General features: G+C 37.8%; 1 protein-coding gene across 4 annotated transcripts; it reads left to right on the plus strand.

The window, feature by feature from the left end:
* Positions 1-1,524: 1,524 nt before the first annotated feature.
* On the plus strand, positions 1,525-19,459 carry LOC114133433 (beta-1,4-galactosyltransferase galt-1-like). Of its 4 annotated transcripts, none has more exons than XM_027999335.1 (11): positions 1,525-1,683; positions 5,675-5,827; positions 11,240-11,371; positions 11,600-11,697; positions 11,803-11,864; positions 13,085-13,298; positions 14,585-14,700; positions 15,490-15,601; positions 16,906-17,107; positions 17,880-18,200; positions 18,908-19,459. In XM_027999335.1, the coding sequence occupies exons 3-11, from the start codon at positions 11,274-11,276 to the stop codon at positions 19,026-19,028; spliced, it is 1,344 nt and encodes a 447-aa protein (XP_027855136.1). In that variant the 5' UTR covers positions 1,525-1,683; positions 5,675-5,827; positions 11,240-11,273; the 3' UTR covers positions 19,029-19,459. The 4 variants fall into 4 exon arrangements, with proteins under 4 accessions (XP_027855136.1, XP_027855135.1, XP_027855133.1 ...); XM_027999332.1 differs by having other exon boundaries at positions 1,530-1,683; positions 5,675-5,828; positions 11,241-11,371; positions 11,770-11,864; XM_027999334.1 differs by lacking the exon at positions 5,675-5,827 and having other exon boundaries at positions 1,529-1,683; positions 11,241-11,371; positions 11,770-11,864.
* Positions 19,460-19,493: the final 34 nt, after the last annotated feature.

Below are 19,493 nucleotides of genomic sequence, written 5' to 3' on the forward strand. Positions count from 1 at the left end.
TGAGTCTTGAAAGACCAACAAACATCTATTAAATATGTGTTTCTGTCTTTCCTATTTTGATGGGTGGCTGGAGCTAATGGGCCTGGGTGTTTTATCATTACAAATATGTCATTGCAACTTTAATTTCTCAAGCTGTTTGACTTTAGATATACAGCTTGCCCATGCTAATATTTTTAAGCACTATCAATAAAACTACATTTTTAACATATTCTTTCATCCTTATTACGTTTTGTTCGGTTAACTTCCTTTTCCTCTTTGTCAGTTTATTGAAACCCATTTGGACACAATTAATTCCTAAACTTCGTTTGCCTCCATAAAATGAATCCACACTCCTAGAGAAAACAAAGCTGCTGTCTTTATGGCCAATTCTGCTCATTTAAAACTCAGAAAGTGTTTTAAATGACATGTTACGAATGTAACTTAAAACACTCGTAACCTGAATGTTACGAGTGTTTTAAATTACACTCTTTTAAAACACAATAGCCAGTAAGTTAAAATATCTTGTTGGTTAAACCAATAGCAGTGAGATTTTGGATAAAAATAATCAACTTTTTTTACTTCCTTGCTGCTGGTGACGCGGTTTGTTCTTTCACTTTCCATCTTAACAGTCAAACTTTTTTTTTTTTTTACCCCTCCAGGGGGTCTTTTTGTGGCTCTAGAGTCCCTTATATGATAGTAGGCTGACAGGAAACGGGGAAGGAGAGGGCGGAAGACATGCGGCAAATGTCGTCAACGAGGCAACGAGGACTCAAGGCCTCCAAATATGGGTCGCGCTAACCGCTACACCACCACGGTACGCACCAACAGTCAAACATTTTAACTGTCACAACCAAAACGCTTACATGCCAGACGATGAGTCAGTTCAGAGCTCAAACATCTCAAGTTAATGTTGTATTTTCTGACTTCCAAAGTATTTCAGTAGTTTATGTTTATGAGGGAAATTGTTCTGCCGTAATCCAAGATCACACAGTTTCAGTCTGAAAGCAGGATTTCATGTCTTCTGTTCTCAAAACTTTAAATGCCTCCACAGTGAGTTTTTCATGAAGAGCACAGGAGCGTACGGTTCAGGAGGGAAACAACAGAGAGACAGCATGAATTTAATCTGAACTGCAGGTTATGCATCCCTGGAGAGTAGTAGGAGAAAGTAGCTAAACTCAATTTGTTCTCCAGCAGCAGACTAAAGAAAGACGTTCCCTGAAAAACTAAATGTAAAATAATAAAACACACAACTTGGTGTCCTTTATGAACATTAAAGAGTTTTAGATTTAGTTTCCAGTTAAATATGATGTTTAGGTTTGTTTTATAGCTTATTTGTCTGTTTAAAGTGTTTTGTTCTGATGTTTTCTGCTTATTATCTAAAGATCTGCAGCCTGTCCTTCAGTTTATTGTGTATCCATCCCTCCAGTTCTGAAGACACACTTCCTGTCCTCACCCAGCAATTAAATTATAAATTAAAGTGTCTCTTTTACCTCTGTTCGAACTGCAGTAGCTTCATTTTCCTCTAACTGATTAAGGGTGAGGTTAGCTCCTCTTATCTGCTTCCTGTTTCTCCACAATGACTTACATCAAGCTCGGAGGAGCTGCTCACTCAGAGCTCTGCATTAAAGCCACTGGTTTGGATCATTTTACAGCCTGGAAGGTGGATATGGTGAAGCTTTAACATCCCTCTCAGCAGTGAAACAGGTCAGTTTGGGTTTATTCTGTTTTCTGTCTTGTGTCCATATAAAGGGTGTTTTAAAAAAAATACATTTTCCTTTCCATCTTTTATTTTATTTTATACGGCTGGCTCTTTTTATTCCGTAAAACGTTTCACTGCATGAGAACATAAAGTGCCGTCTTTCCCAGGCAGCTCAGCGGATCCTTTTACTGGATCCATTTTGCAGCTACGATCGTCAAACCAACAGACTTTAAGTTTTCTGGACAGAACTGGCTTTTAATTTCATTCAACTGTCATAATGTATGTATTTAGAGAGCCTGTCGCTGCTCCAGCTTCAGTTTGGAAGTGAAATATGTCATTTAACTTTATCATGCACTGACAGGAAAAGACTGTTTTTCTGTCCTGTTTGTTTTTTACTCCACATTTCTTCTTCAAGACACTAACTCTAGATTATTCTAGATGGTATCCCTTCAAATTTATCCATACATTAAAATATGAGCCTTTGAGATAAAGGAAACAGAAAGTGTCAGAAACTTAACACAGTTTGTTGTCCAAAGATTTAAAATGAGGATTTTCAAAAATAAAAATATATAGTTTTTGTTATTTTAAATTACTGCATTACGTTTGGGAGCTGTAATTGTTTTAGACTTGAATCAAATTTGAATAATTTTTAACTATTATATTCTTTGTTGAAAAACTATTTCGATTAGTAATTTAATATTTCTCAGAATTGCAGACATGTGTACGTAGCCGTGCAACATCAGCTTAACTGGCTGTTGACCTTTGAACCCTGTTTTAACTTTAATTTGACTGAAAATGTGAGGCGATCATTTACAGCTTAGTGCCTCCAGTCGGGCGTGAACGTCTTTAAAATAAAAATGTCCCTGTGAGGTCCACTTTTATTTATTCCCTCTGCATTTTAAGTTGAAATGTTGTTTACGTCCTTCAGAAACTTAGGCTGGTAATTCACTTCCTGTTTGAAACTCTTTCCCATGTTCAGCTTCATTTAAAAACGTTTTTTTCAGTCCATTTGTTGAGGTAGTGAAACTTCTCTACTGCTTGAATTTGAATCTTTAAGTCATATTATGCAAAAACACAAAATTATTCAGCATTTTTGGTCGTTTCCAGTGTAAATCTTACTACACTTGAAATGAGACAAAACTAACTTACAAGTAACGTTTCAGCAACAGATTATGACATAACAAGACATTTTCCTCATAAGTGAAATAATCTACCAGTGAAAGTTTTGTCAATATTGAGGAACTTAAAACAAGTTCCCATATCTTGCTGAAAAGTTACTTATTTGAAGTGTTTTGTGTTTTGCAGTGTGGCTCACCTGGTTGGATTGTTGTTTTATTCTCTTTGGATTACACTTTGGGATTTTTAGAGCTCTCTTCCCAGAAAGTTTTTCCTTTCCTCAGGTTTTGACTTCGTGCTCCAGTTATTTCAGAACGTTAACAATTACTCCAGAGCAGTTATTAATCCCTTACCTGCATCCTCTGCAGCGTTTTTCCTTCTTGCCACATTCCTGTGGCTGTTTTACTTTCAGCTTCCTGGTTCGTTTCTCTTTTCCCATCGGTTCGTTTGAGCAGGATAACGAACATCAAGACAAATTCTTACTTCTAGCCGGAGCAAAAATAGCACTTCCTGGAAATCAGACACTAAGTTTGCAGAGAAAGAGTAAACAAGATTATTTATTTCCATAAAAGTATCTTCAGTAATGTTTTAATAAATTATGCTTCACATCACAAGAGCTTAAAATGACGTGGAAATGGGTGGTATCTTTAGCTCTGGTAGTCCTGGGAACTGAGGAAGGTTTGCAGAATATACAATATGCACCTATTTTTATGGACACGACCCTCAGATATTCTGTGTCTTTGTGATCTTATTTATCTGAGACCCACAACTTATAGACTATTGCTACCTCACACCTACAGTCGTATTAGATTTCCTGTGGTCATTTGGATTGAAAGTACTAAGATTTGAGCTTTTATTGAATGTTTACCAGATTATACTAGTTTGTCTAAGAGTTATTTATGCTCCGTTTATAGAAAAGTTTAGTATGCATCAAAACATCCAACCACCGCCACCAGATAGTTTCTGTGAGTAATGAAAAGTGGTGCAAATGGAAAAAACTCAACATGCATGTTCTGTTTGTCATTAAAAGAACAAAGAAAAGATAAAACGGAGCATTAAAATGAGAAGAGAGAGAGAATAACAGAATAACTAGACAAGAAATAAACATAATAGACTAGAATCAATCAAGGGCTGAACTAAAGTAAAACAGAAATCAGACTGATCATGTAAAAGAAACTAAAAAACACAGAATAAACAAAAACACATGAAGGTTTTACATGTTTTATTAATGATTGTCAACAAAATGTGGCTTTTTGACAAAATTACAAAAAACTCTTAAAGATCTGGGTTGTAAATAAAGTTTTACCATCTGCAGTTCATTACTGAGAATAGAATAGAATAGAATAGAATAGAATAGAATAGAATAGAATAGAGCCGTGTCAGGCATGCAGATTCACACAAACCTAAAATAATGTGCGTCATAAGAAAAGCAATATTGTACAGTTATTAAATATAACTCAGTTTCAATGACGAGCGTAATTTAATGATTTGAAATCATCCAATCAGGACGATTTGTCACATAAACAACATGTGAACACATTAAAACTCTGAGTTATCCTAAGTATGATCAATCAATCAATCAAATTTTATTTGTATAGCACATTTCAGCAGCAAGGCATTTCAAAGTGCTTTACATCATTACAAACACAGAATCACAATGCAATATAGAATCAATAATCAAAACACAACATTAAGTCAAGTTCCATCAATAAATTTGTAATTGATTACATTTCAAATACAATCCTAAACAGGTGGGTTTTTAGTTGAGATTTAAAAGAAGTCAGTGTTTCAGCTGTTTTACAGTTTTCTGGAAGTTTGTTCCAAATTTGTGGTGCATAAATGCTGAAAGCTGCTTCTCCTTGTTTGGTTCTGGTTCTGGGGATGCAGAGCAGAACCAGAACCAGAACCTGAGAGGTCTGGAAGGTTGATACAACAGCAGATCTTTAATGTATTGTGGTGCTGAGCCGTTCAGTGATTTATAAACTAACAACAGTATTTTAAAGTCTATTCTTTGAGCTACAGGGAGCCAGTGGAGGGACTTTAAAACTGGTGTTATGTGCTCTATCTTCCTGGTTTTAGTCAGAACGCGAGCAGCAGCATTCTGGATCAGCTGCAGCTGTTTAATTGATTTGTTGGACAGACCTGTGAAGACGCTGTTGCAATAATCAATACGACTGAAGATGAACGCATGGATGAGTTCATCGCTCATGAGTTCATGATTGTTCATCGCAGCCTGCTCTGGAAAAACTAGCTTGCTACAAAACTTGTAGTTTACAGTTAGGAATGCACACGTTTTGTATTTCTGCAACATTTCTTTCAACTCTTCCTCTTTTCATCATCTTTAGATCATCCTGAGCTCTGGTCCTTTACGCTGCCAGTTCAGGCCATTGTGTTTCTTTTCCTAAACGTTTTGGATAATTACTAAACCCAACTGTGAGTTTTTTGTCAGATTTCTCAAGAGTTTCTTTTAAGATTTCCAGAGCAATCAAATCCTAACAAGTTTCCCAGGGACTCTGAAGGAAGCAGAAAACTGTTTCTGTTTCCTACTGATTAATTCTCATCTGGTCAAAGCACATATTTGTATCTGGTTGCTCAACTAAAGCTGAGCAACCTTTAGTTGTTGAGGTTGGAGACAGAAAAGGCAGAACAATAGAAAAAGACTCTGTGACATGAACATGCGACTGCTTAGTTTAGGTGTAAAACAGAGACTTTTAAAGGGTTTTTCTACATCTCTCACTGTCTGATGCGTCAGTCTAAAGCTGTTTATCTCTTCAGCTGCTCCTCCGTTTTCTTTCTGTAGATGTTTTTTTTTTCCAGCCATGATCTTCCTTCTCATTTCCTTGTTTCATGATCTCAAATCTGTGTTCTCCTTTATTTCAGGGGATTGCTGCTGGAGAAACACGGCAACTTCATGAGGGGTTCAGTAGCAGAGCTAGCAGGAGAGCTAACAGCTGATCGCTGGTGTGAGAAATGGGAGCAGGATCATCCAGGTGGTCTCTGAACACAAATACCTCAGAAAAATGAGAACAAAACGACGGTGAGCTCTGATGTGTGAACTGTCTTCTTGTTGTTGGGTGTTGACTTATTCACTTCCTTCCTGTGTAGCTTCTTGAAACTGCATTTAATGTGAGCAGAGTTTTGTAGAACCATACAAATGTTCACAGTTGCGTTGGAAAAGCACAATTTTGCAATTGCAAAATTCATTCATTAAATATGAATTTTGTGTTTTTTGCGTGTTTTTTGCACTGTAAAACATTTGAAGGTGGTTTGAAAATGAAAATCCACCTGCTGCCTTGAAAATGCTATTTAGGTCAACAAGAAATTTGTATTGGCCTTAATTCAAAAATTAAGTTTGTGAAGTTAATTTAACAACAAGCAACAAGTTGCTAAAAATGTTATTTTTTTAGTTCTTGTGGTTCATTAATCTTAAACTGTGAGTTTTAACTTAATGCTGCAATTTAAACCAAATAATTATTTCACAATATGCAAGAAAAAACTGCTGCCACCGAGTTGAAGAGCCGCATTCTGTTATTTTTACTCAGTTATTTTACTTTAAAATAATTTTAATTCTTGTTCCAAATTGCATGAACAAAATTTCTGATCTGATCATGAACTTTATTAAACATCACAATGAATTCAGCTCTGAAACATTTAGTGTGAACAAACAAAGGTCATATCAATGTAACTCACTTCCCTCTCGAGATACAAAAACACGCCGCTAAGCATTCTGGGAAATAGTTCCCACTCCTGTCTTTTTCTTCTTTCAGTTTTTTTAAGTGCTAAACTAAAAACTCTAGTTTATTCAACTCTTGAATGTTTGACGAAATTAATAGAAAGTTAACACAACTTACTGCTGTAAGTTCATCTTTCACAAACTCACATTCAAATTCAAAATCTAAAACTTGCTAAATGTATTTGAATTAAAGAGTAGAAGATAGTAGACACAACTAAATACAGCTCAACTGTTTTACAGTTTAAGAGACCAAACTTCCTGCCGTCTTCTCCATCATTTCCACCTGCAGTAACGTCTCTAAAGACTCATTTCATATAAAAAGTGTTTGAATTCCAGTTTTGATAGTCACTTCGATGCAGCTGTAAACATCCTCAAAAAATTACTGTTAAAAGTTAGCAAATATATTTTTGTAACTATTTATATGGTCGATAGAAAAGCAGCTCATGTTTCCATTTTTGGGTTTTGCTGGTTTCAGTTTCATGCTCTGCGTTGAGGTTTGTCTTGGTTTTTATGTGTCTGTTCTGTGAATGTTGGTTCTGACGTTAGCACTGGGCTTTTTTCTGTTTGGTTTTTATTTAGTTAATCTCTCTCTCCTCTTCATTTCCCAACTCCCTGCGCTGTTTTGCATCTCTCTGATTAGACTCCCCTATTTCCAACGCCACTCTCCTCAGCTCTTCAGCATTGAAGCTCGTTGTTTTCCATTGTTCACAGCTGATGTCTTCTGTCTATAACCTGCCTCCGTGTCCTGCTCTCCTGTCTGCAGGTTTTTCCTAATTGAACTCTTAAACATCATTTAATGGACGTTTTTTTCCTTTCAACAAGTTCCACTGCCTCTGCAGCGACCAGTACCGCCACATTTATCTGTGTGTTTACAGTTAAAGTTAATCTCCCTCACAATGAAACATGGCCGGTTGCTCCTCATATCTGACGTTGCAGCAGGGTCTTATCAAAATGTAAAATCCTCACGTTTATATCCTGAACCTGTTCCTCTGAAATAAACTGGAAGTATAAAAAATGCTCCATTAAAACCAGTCCCATCAGGGGTGATTTAGTCTGGGTTGACCAGGGAACGTTTTAAACAAAAAAAGGGTTATATTAAGGTTACCCAAACCACAAAGAAAAATAAATATCATTGACGTGAATGACTTAACAGGAAATATATCATTTAATTCTACGTTAAAAGTGATCAGATTAAAGAAAATCCTGAAATATAGCAGGCAAACTCTAGTAAGGATACCAAATTAATAAAATAACTATTTTATCTTCAGTTGTTAAAAATGTTGTATATATCAAACCTAGAAGAAATCTGACTTGACTTGAAATTGGGCTCTGTCTCTTTAAAAACTCCTGCTCTTTCTGAAACTACACTTTCAGGAGTTATTAACCCTTTAACAGCGTTTTTACCAGCGTTGCTCTTAGAAGTAGCTCCTCCAGCGAGCTCAGCCGATCCACCAGGTGTTTGCTAATTACTGCTGGCTAGTCTGAAGGAGCTGAGTGAGATTGCAAAGCAAAAAGAGAAGAACCACAGGTGCAACAAATTTAGCATGTCTGTCTTTGTGAATTTGTAAAACATACTGAGTGCAAAATGCTAGGAGGAGGATAATGCAAATGTATTGATATACAAATAGCAATGTGATTTACCAAATCTGACCCAGATTGCTTCATGCTGTTCACACAGGAGATATAGATACAATGACAGAAGTCATTTAAGGAATATGAAATAACAGGTTACAAATATCATCCAGCAATGCAGATTTTGATCTGCAGGATTACCAATAACAGGGAGCTGTTAATGCAGATTACATCAGCTGCATTTTCCACATACTGTGCAAATATTACTGAAGCAAACCCGAACATGAACAGCCGCCAGAGACCAAAGAACGATCACAGATTCAAAGGAATATTAGAGATGTTGTTTGAACAAGCTGTAACATTTCTGTCCTTTGCACACAAAGCAGAAGTTTAATGTATTGCAGCAAAACTGCATCCAGTTGTTGAGTCGGCCTCTGAGAGCGGGTCAGGCCACGGATACAAAAATCTCACTCCACACCGTACCACCCGATGGGGAATGGCATTGTTGAACTTTACAACAGAACCTGCACAGCGACCGCTGTCTAAGAAAAGCACAACACATCACAAAGGACACTTCTCACCCCGGACCTTCTCTGTTCACACTGCTGCCTTCAGGCAGAAGATACAGAGCAACCAGAACCAGAACCAACCGTCTCAGTGACAGTTTCTACCCGATAGCAATAACAAAACTAAATGCAATCAAAAACAACCATTAATCATCATAAATGATGTATGTGAGAATGTGGCTGTTCTTATTTATTGGTTTTTAGGTTTTTTTGTTTATTTTATTTTTTTTTTTGCCAGTTGTTTATTGATTCTTGCTTTGTGTGTGAATTGTGAGACAGTTATTTTTTGTTTTTGGGCATGTGCACCGACTGATGGCACCTTTTGAATTTCGTTGTTCTTGTGACAATGACAATAAAGATTTATCTTATCTTATCTTATCTTATCTTATCTTATCTTATCTTATCTTATCTTATCTTATCTTATCTTATCTTATCTTATGTAACATGATACCAGCACTTCCTCCCCAGTCCAAGGCAAGATGGTCTCAGATGCTCCGAAACGCTGACTCCTATGTGCTCTTTTTATTGCACTTTTATTTTAGTGCTGTGTGTTTGATACAACCCCATTTTAGCAGAATTTACGGGGGGCCGGGGGGCGGGGGGGTAACGTAGTTAAAATGGTTCAGGTTAAATCCTGCTAAAATGCACCATCTGCTGGTAAAACGGTGTATTGCATTCACCTTAGAAAGAGCGGGGTATTATGGGTAATCCTCAGAGCCGTTAGGATCACTGACGAGGTAACGTGTTTCTGCTATGCGATAAAGAAATATTATTTATTCATTTTATAAAATATGGTTATGGTTTTCGTTTTTGCATATTATTGAAATATGTTTATTCCAGGTTACTCTAGTTTTGCTATTATATCGTTTTTGTTGCGTTTTAGAAACGTTTAGTCCGTGAGAAAATGTGGCGGGAATTTCCCACCCGGTGACATTATGGCTCCTCCTTTCAGGAGCCTTTTTATGCCAGACTGACTTTACCTGACCTTACCAGAGGGGCCGCAATGCAACGTGTCTGTATCTGACATACACTAAAGATTTTATTTTAGCAGAAAAGGCTTTGGACTAAACTGTTACTCCTGTTAGCCACGTTAGCACCAAGTACAGCTAGTCAATCAGCCATCGCTGTGTTCAGGGAAGCTGATTAATAATCGAGAAATAAATATCAAGCCTGGAAACTTGATATCGTAACGGACTGAATGTTATGTTTTTAACGTAATCTTTGCTCGTCTTGCGGGGCGCAGGCGGTTGCCACGGTAACAGGTGTGCTTAAACTACAGAGAGAGAGAGAGAGAGTAAAAAGGTAAGAGTGGTTTTGAGTTGATCACCTGTTCGGGTTATTTTACCTTTGTTTCCCTTTGCTGTGGCTCATTACAGCCGCTGTAGTTTCTAAACGTTGGACTAATTACCTCGTTCGTTTGTGAGTTTACGTCATTCACAACAAACATCAAATAGAACAAATATATTTCATAAAAGTTTATCAAACAAATGGCTTCTACCGCGGTAATTATGTGAAATTAAATGAATTATATCCCAACTTCAGAAGACTTGCCTTTACCTTTACAGAGCTCTTTGGTTCCTCCTATCGGTCTGTAGCTTCTCATATTGAGGTCAAAGTTCAGATCTACCATAACTGACTGACACCTGCTGGCCTCAGGTTTGCAACCAGCTTGTGACTGAGAAACCAGTAACCTCCTCCCAGATGATGACATGAACTTATGAACTTGTTAGTTCCTCTGTCCATTTGGTAGCTGATATATTGTGAAAATCCGGTAGAAATGATTCACTAATCAGTCATGTTTACATAGAAACAACGAGGCTTTGTTTGTGAGACTTGCGGTCACATGGGTCGGTTGTGGGCGGGGCTTGGTAAGATCCATGGTGTGAAATGCAGATGGAGAATTAAAGGAAAACGACTGATGCCAGCTTGAGCTCCTTGTCATTTATTGCCACACCAACAAAAGCCACCAGATCCTCATGGGCCACATGGGAGGGAGACGCCTAATCAGTGCTGTTCCTCTGTTATTGATCATTTCATACACAAACAGCTGTTAAGTACATAAAATGCTGATAGAAAAAAGATTCCCCACATCGTTTTTGCGCCCCCTCTAGAGCAGCGCCCCTATGCGTTGCATACACTGCACAGCCACTTTTTGTGCCACTGTGTGGGAGCCTGTGTTGCTGTGGTTTTACATCAATGAATGTTGATTAATGAATACTGTGGTGTATTTATTTTTCCCATGACGGCGCTGAGAGTCACAGAAACAGTTTTTATTTCCTTTCCTGTAGATTCCTTGAGTCATTTCTCCTTAAATATCTTTGTTTCTCAGCATCACTATGCATATCTCCTCTGTTTGGACCAAAACTCGTGCATATTATTGCAGACGTGAAAGTGATCACAAGCAGAAGTTATTTATTTAAAAATGTTTAAATATAAAATGATGAGCCCAGAGTCACTTCCTCAGACTTTATGGAGCGTTTTCTCAGCACAGCTCTCCCCAGGCGGCGGGCTGCACTGTTGCACCTTGAGCTGAGATAATTTAGTACTTTCTTTTCCCTACGTTGGTTTTCTGAAGGCACTGAAGAAGAACGGACTGAATATCTCAGCAATGGGTTTCCACCAACCTTGCCTGCGGAAGCGAAACCAGCTGGTGTACTTCATCCTCCTGTGTGTTGCCGCGTTCATAATGTTCAAGATGGCGGAAAGGTGAGTGGCGTCATGTCGCTGATCCGACCTGACCAGACATCTCTACTTTGGTGTCATTTTTCCAGAGGTTTACTAATGACATATGCAAAAGTCAACACTCACCTCCTCACAGCGCCTCCTTCTGACAGAGTGAAAGAAATGACCAGCTTACCTTATTAGCTCTGAAAACGTTGCTTAAAATGACTTCACTCAGACTTATCTTCCTTTTGATTTGCCGTTTGGGGACAGATATTTAAAGGAGGCGAACCAGAACCTCAACCCAACTGGAAAACTGGGCAGCACAGTAACACAACTCCGGCGCTGGATACAGAGTATTACACATAAAGGTAACTTACTCACTTCTCTGTCATCCTTTTGTCAACAGTTTACAGAATAATTGTTTTTTTTTCCTTGTGCAGCTCCAACAAAAGTTGCAACCTCATTTATTGCAGTCAAGACGACAAAGACGCTGCTGGTATCAGCTTATCTAGAACACCGCACAAACCCACGGCAGGCGAGTAACGGCTTTTATCATTCCCTGTGTTCATTAAGGAATATTCCTTCAGTCCGCCTTAAATCACTGTCCAGTCCACCTTAAATCACTGTTAACTTTCAAGAAATGGCTTCCTAAGTCACAATCCTTTCTGTATTTCCTTTCTGCAGTGGAAAGGAAACGTTTTTTTAGATGCTTTAGTTAAAAGGTTCAAGAAAAGCTTAACAACACAAACTTATTTCAAATTACAATATTTTGAATCAATGAATCCAGTTTATTTATATGGCACATTTCATCAACAAGGCACTTCCAGGTGTTTTACATAACAAAAGCACAAAAATAAAGTCATAAAAACACCTTAAATATGGCGGAAAATATGTTCATTACAATGAAACATTTGGAAAGTTTCAAAAGCGAATGTAACCGATGGGTTTGGCCTTGATTTAAAGCAGGCGTGTCCAAAGTCGGTCCTCAAGGGCCGGCATCCTGCATGTTTTTGTTCTCTCCCTGGTTGTAGTAACAACCTTCTCAGCTTGTCAATGTTCTCCTAAGGCCTCTAATGAGCCATCATTGGATCCAGGTGCGTTAAACCAGGGAGAGAACTAAAACACACAGGATGGCGGCCCTCCAGGACCGACTTTGGACACCCCTGATTTAAAGGAACTCTGTTTTGGCTGTTTTGCAGTTTTCTGAAAGTTTCTCCAAATTTGAGATCTCCACGTTTGGTTCTGGTTCTGGATATAGAGCAGAACCAGAAGGACTGTGAGGCTGGAAGATGAGTAAAAAAAGGAAAAATAAAAAAATTATTGAATCCCATAAAGATTTTTAATCTGAAATTTTTCATCATGTTTTTTATATAAAGTTTAAGTTAAAATAATTTATTTAAATGTTATTTCTGCTGATAATTTGCTTTGCTCCTCAAGCTAGCGTAGCAATCAAAACACTGAAAAGTTTCTGACGAGAAAAATAAATAAACAAAAGCAAAGCAAATAAAATAGAATTTAATGTGATTAAAATAAAATATTACATATTTTCTTACAATCAAAAGTGTAGATTGTGAGTAAAAAATGTATTAACCAGTAATAAAGTCATAATATATTATCTGACAGTCAAATTTTCCGCTATAGAACTCATGTCCGTCTAAAATCAGAAGGTATCAGGTTAGCATTTATGCTAAATAAGTGTAATAATTATTGAATATGAATTAAAAACCACCGTAACTCTTCGCTGTCTGTGCTCAGGTTCGGGTTATCGCAGTGGTGCTGCGTGAAGAGACGGTCGCCTACCGCTGCGTCTTGCTCTGCCGCAACAACCAGACCCACGTCTCAGACGGCGACCTGCAGATCCACAACGACCACTTCGGCTTCCGCTACGGCACCGCCGACATCCTGTGTGTCATACCGTCATCATGCGACACGCCGTCGCACGTCGCCGTGGCCTCCGCGGCATTTAAAGGTACAGGACAGATTTCAGCCATGCTGGCGGGAAGAGCAGCCGAAACATTCTCCAGTAAGATTAGCAATATTTCGACACATTTTCACTCCATCAAACATGGAGCCAACATTTAGTTTTATACTTGCTAATAGCAAAACTGAACAAGAATCAAACATGGAGACAGAGAAACTCCTGCTGGTTTATAAACTATACAGTACTTATTCTTATTAATACTAATTGATAACAAACTTTAGATCTAGAGAAATTCATATTAGTCTAAACTGTGTAGTATGTTTGTCTTTTTGTTGTTGTTACCCTTTTGGTTTTGTTGTATTGTTTGTATTTCCTTCTAATTCATGCAAAGCCCTAAAGCCCGGTTTAAGATTTTCAAAATAAAACATCCGGAAGTAGTTCATTATTTCTTGCGCGGCCCGGTACCAATTGGTCCGAGGCCCGGTGGTTGGGGTCCACTGATGTAAAGCACTTTGAACTGCCTTGTTCCTGAAAATGATCTTCCTTTAAAAAGTAGCAGTCCAAGAAATCAGTCAAGAAAAAAAAAAAATTTGGTAAAAAGGCAACTGAATTATTGAGTAAGTCAATAAGTCCTTAGTGTTGATTGAAAAATAGTAAAAAAAAATACTCATAAAAGTACTTTTTTTAAGTTACTGAAGTAAATGTAACTGAGTAAATGTAACTAGTTACTACCTGACTGTTGAGGTTGAAGTGTTGTAGCAACAAGACGAGTAGCAAGTTGCCTTGGCTGGCAACACAGGAGAGTATGGGAGAATTTATAAAATAGTGATTTATTAAACATATCAGATTGTTTAATTTCCCTTTGGGATCAACAAAGTAATTCTGAATTTGAGTTTGAATCTATGAAACAAGCAGCTTCTTATTTTATGTTCTTGGTCAAATTATTCAAATATTTTATTGAACTTGATAAATAAAAATATCCTCAGTTTTCACACAGTGGCAAGTTAAAAGGATCCAAAATGAGGAAAAAATAAAATAAGAATCAGAGACAGTACAAGTGGGGCAAATTTACAACATGAGAAAATAATATTAAATATTGTTTACTCAGATTAAAAGGAAATGTTAAGTTGTTCAAAATGTATATTTGTGCAAACACCAGCAGGATATTTTTTATCCTGGTTGTAACTGGGAGGAAGGATCTGTGATTACGCACCTTTGTGCATCCAGGATGCAGCAGTTTTGTCACTGAAGGAGCTCCATAGATTTGCAACATGCACGGGGTGGGAGTTTAAAAATATAATGTCTCAAAATATACACCTGTTGTTTTCTCTCAGAGGAATATCGGCATGAATTTTTGGAGGTGAAGAACGAAAACAAAAAGACGGAATCCTTTAATCACACCTTCACCGTCTGTCTGTCTACCATGTTCGATTTCAACAATGTGCTGCAGGTAAGTCTGGTTACCTGCTTGTTAGCATGATTCACCGTTTACAGATCAGTAAACAACACAGACAGTCTAAATAAGGCGCACTGAAACTGGACTGCTTCTTTGGAGTGCTAAAGTTTGCACAACGAATTCAGCAGCCTTTCAGTTCCACCAGGTGTTTGCTAACTGCTGCTGCTGCTAGTCTGGAGGAGCTGTGTGAGGGAAAACACAGGGGAGAGGGGCTTTTATTCTTAAAGCTGCAGAGTGTAAATAAACAAAAGTTATGTACATATTTGTTAAAACTGTCACCATGTTGTGACAGTTCAATATGAGAACAATAATCTGTGAAAAGACCGATTTCCCTGAGCTGCTGTTGCTGTGTGAAGAAATGCATCAAAAACAACCAATCAGAGCCAGAAGGAGGGGCTTAGCGCTGTCAATCATCCTCATGTACACGCTGCTAAATGGGCTAATGGTGGAGAAACTACTTACTGTTATATGAAGATTGTTTATCCACTGTTATCGGTGGCCATGCTAACTAGCCTAGCATTTCACACCATGCCCACATGGAGAGGTGATTGACAGCGCTAAGACCCGCCTCCTGGCTGTCTTAGCCTAGTTCTAGTTGTCACTGGGAGGAAGCAGAGGAGCTTGAATTTATTCACAGATTATCTGCCTCAAACCAAACTTTAACAACATGGTTTCAACAAACATGTAGAGAAATATTTTTTTAATAAAAGTTACATCCTGCAGCTTTAAAATACTGATAGTTATTTAAATATGACTCGTGTGTTAATGTTTATTGTTTTGCAGTTTGTGCAGAGTTTAGAAATGTTTCGGCTTCTGGGAGTGAGCAAAGTGTTTGTCTACAAAACCAGCTGCAGCTCTAAAACCCAAAGCGTCCTGAACTACTACACCAGAAAAGGTAAAGTAGAGCAGAACCATGATGCTTTTTCAGTTTGTTCAATCCAAGAAGTTCTGTGCAAATTTCACACCGAAAGGTCAAAGCGGCCAAATCTGGCTTTCCTTTTGACTGACTTCCTTCCTGCCCCTTTTGTTTATTGATGGTCAGACAGGAAACTGCTCAAGATGACAACAGTTTCACCTTATAAACCGTTTTTCAAACAGGAAACAGCTGCTGTAAGGAGGCTGTTTCATTTTCTAATGGAGACAAATACAAACTTTCATTTGACTGAAGATTTTCACTCAGAGATGATTTTTTTCCTGTCCTGGGCTGAGACACTGATTTTATTTTATGACCATGTCACCTCTGCAATTTGTGCACATATATTGACTTGTTACATCAGCTTATCTATCACACATAAAACTCATTTTTTATCTCTTAAGTGGGTCAGAAGTGATAAAACTCAGCCGCCTCAGCGCATATAGAAAGTACTCAGCCCCTTAGATAAAGATTTTTAAGGTTTTTCCACAATTTATCAATTGTTTTTAGGTCTGGACTTTGACTAGGCTTTTCTACTCCTTGAATCTGCTTTGATCTAAACCGGCCGTCGTATCTCTGGACGGAGGTTTATGGTTTTCTTCCACGATATTCCTGCATTTCTCTCCATCCATTGTCTCTTTTCAGTCAATCTTAGAGCAAACAGGATTTATTGAATTTTATTAATGCAGTTCTGCAGCAGCTGCAACGTGAACATTTAGAGTTGCAGGTCAGGTTAGCGGTTGGGCTAATGTGACATATTTCTGTTGGATGCATCAGGGTGTAATCCTCACTCTGGAAACCGTTTAAAAACAAATCTGTTTCCGTATTAAATATGTTCAATCTTCAACCTAGCTAAATGTTTAGTCGGCAATCTAACTAAACATTGTAGCTCTTTGGTTTAGCCACAAATATTGTAGCTAAAGATTTAGCTTCAACCTAAACCTTTAGCTTCAACGTAAACATTTTGGCTTGAGCTAAATGTTTAGTTAGCAATCTAACTAAACATTGTAGCTCTTTGATTTAGCTACAAAGATTGTAGCTAAAGACTTATCTTCAACCTAAATATGTAGTTAGCAAGCTAAGTCTCTGGGTTGGATCTAAATCTCTACCTCTAAACTAAATATTTCATTTGAAGCTACAAAATTAGCTTCAAACTAAATGTTTGAAGATAATAGTTAACAGGCCAAATATTGAGCTAACAAGCTAAATTTTTAGCTTCAACCTAAATATGCATCCAGGCAGAGTAAAGATGTCTGCCTTTAGATCATCGTCCTCATCCTCCTCAGGTATCATAGAGGTGATTCCTTGGTCCATGTCCGGCTTCCTGAATGTCTCTCGCGGATGGCTGCCCTCACACGGCCCCGGTGACCTCCACTACTTTGGGCAGATCGCCGCGCTCAACGACTGCCTCTACCGGAACATGTACCGGTCCAAATACGTGGCTCTGCACGACGTGGACGAACTCATCCTGCCCCAGACGGTCAAAACGTACGAAAAACGCTCACATAGCTTCAGTGACGACAGAAACGATTCGTCCAGCAGTGAACGTTTATTCAGATGAGAACAAGCTTTTATTTTGATAGTCCACTTTCACTTATCGCCAAACAAATTTGTATTTTAGCCAAATATTTAGCTAGCAACATTTTTAGTCAGCAAGTTAAATATTTAGAAATGTTTAGTTTGGAAACAAACTAAACATTTCAAACTAAACTAAGTATGGAGCTAAATATTTAGCTTGTGCATTAAATGTTTAGTTTTTATCTCTGATAATGATAAATGTGTTTTACAGTGTAACTTTATAAATGGAACCCCGTAAATATTTAGCTTCAAAATTAAATATTTGGCTGTAATACTTAAGTCTAAGATAGTTTTTTTTAGTTTACAAACCAAATGTTTAGTTAACAGACTAAATGTTTTGATGTAAACTTTATATTTAGTTTGCAGCAAAGGTCAGTTGGGGGCTAACTAGTTAGCTTTGAAGCTAAATATTTAGCTTGCTAGTTAAATATTTCATTTTTAAGCTATGACTTGTTTATAAATGATGGTGAAAATATGACTATAAAAAATTAACCCCATTTTTTTTTTCTTTTATGTCAAACTAAATTACCCAAAGTGTTGCAAATTATTTTTGACTGTGTAACTTTACAACCCACACCAAACAAAATAAGCACAAGTTAGGTTTTAATTTCCAAATAACAAAAAAATGAAACATGAAAGTCATCAGATCGTTTTAAAAAGTGTTTCACTTTCCTTCCGCCAGCTGGACGGAGCTGCTGCCTCTGCTGGAAAGTAAGTACAATCGAAACAAATGCTACATGTTTGAAAACAACGTGTTCCCCAACAACATGACGCTGCCACGGAGCGGGACCGACCCGGCCCGTTGGCGGGGCGTCCCGGGCGTGGACGTCCTGGCCCACCTCCACCAGGAGCCCGTCACCAAAGAACACGTTTACGAAAAGTTCAAGATCATCGTCAACCCTCGACTCGTCATCGCCGTCTCTGTTCACGGCGTGCTCAAGTCCCACAGCCTGAACGGCTGCGTCTGGGTGGACCGGAACATCGCGCGGATGTACCACACCAGGTAGAGCGCCACTTCCTGTTCCTTCATGATGATCAATCACCTGATCGCTTCATCGCAAAAACGTCAGCTAAAATATAAAATATAAGAAACAACATATGGAAGTTAAAGACATTGTGTAACATAACATAACAAGTTATCAAGGCTAGCCGAATTACAAAACCTGAAGCCGAGAAAACATTTTAACTGAAATAAATTAAAAGAGTCATTAATGGGGAAAACGTTTATGAAACCAAATAAAACATACTGAAGTTACAGATATAATAATATCCTTATTTTTCATCCTTTCAAACTGAAAATGGCGACAGCAAAAGTTTTGAGAAATCGTCAGACAGTTGGTTGTTCAACAAAAATTAAATACATTTTTTGGAAATGTGTCAAATTTTCAAGTTTGGAAATTGTCTGAGTTTCAAAAGTAAACATTTAAAAATATTTCAAGCTCAGAAGTTTCTTGGCAGAAATTTACACCTTTTTATTTTTTAATATACAACGGTGCCAATACATTGTTGTAGTTTTTTGTATTTCTTTTCATCAAGAAGAAAAAGCCACAAATTATGTTGGTCATGCAACATAATTTAGAAGCAAACAAGAAAAAGGAAACTGATTTTTAGAGGGATTAAAAGCGAGCAAACCTTGAGATTATGTGGAAACAAATATAAACATCCATTTATTCCTAGTTGAATAAAGTTTTTCTCTCTGTTTCTTTTCAGAGCTCAGATGCAGGTCAGTCTGACTTCAGAGCAGCTGGTTTATGACGGCAGACTGCTGAACTACAGCGAAACGCTCATCAAGGCCGTTAACGTGACGCTCAGCGAGAGCGGGATTCTCTGACGGCTCGACTCAACCCAGACTTTTCATTTTACCTGAATGGAAAAACTCAAGATTCCCATCCGTCAAGAAGACATTGACCAGAAACAGGAGAATTAAAAATGTGCTCAGTGAAAGTACTTAACTCCACACATCTTTGAAAATGTATAAATGGGAAAGAAATTAAGGAAAAATACGGTTTTAAGTACATGGTGTGGTGAAGATTTGAAAGTTTCCTGGAACACAAAACTAAACGATTGTCGTCAGTCTGAGAAAAACCAGCAGGATTCAGTGAGGCAGGAAAACCAGAAAAGACTCTTTACTCTTTCATCTGGCAGCTGAATGAATGAATGAGGAGCAACTCTCCTCAAGGCAACTTGTTCAACCTCAACCAAGCTGTTTGCAGAATTGGATAATAACTAGTAACATTCACCATTAAACAGTTCAATGAATACAAAACATGGTAAGAAGTTATATTTATCATTAAAC

This window comes from Xiphophorus couchianus, chromosome 18, assembly GCF_001444195.1.
Source record: "Xiphophorus couchianus chromosome 18, X_couchianus-1.0, whole genome shotgun sequence".
NCBI classification, from domain to species: domain Eukaryota; kingdom Metazoa; phylum Chordata; class Actinopteri; order Cyprinodontiformes; family Poeciliidae; genus Xiphophorus; species Xiphophorus couchianus.

What these genes read in the sequence shown, in the direction of transcription:
- LOC114133433 (XM_027999334.1), top strand. Translation starts at nt 11,274, where the DNA reads ATGGGTTTCCACCAACCTTGCCTGCGGAAGCGAAACCAGCTGGTGTAC. An exon ending in ATTTCAACAATGTGCTGCAG is followed by an intron (nt 14,701 to 15,489) that starts GTAAGTCTGGTT and finishes ATTGTTTTGCAG; the next exon opens with TTTGTGCAGAGTTTAGAAAT. An exon ending in GCGCGGATGTACCACACCAG is followed by an intron (nt 18,201 to 18,907) that starts GTAGAGCGCCAC and finishes GTTTCTTTTCAG; the next exon opens with AGCTCAGATGCAGGTCAGTC.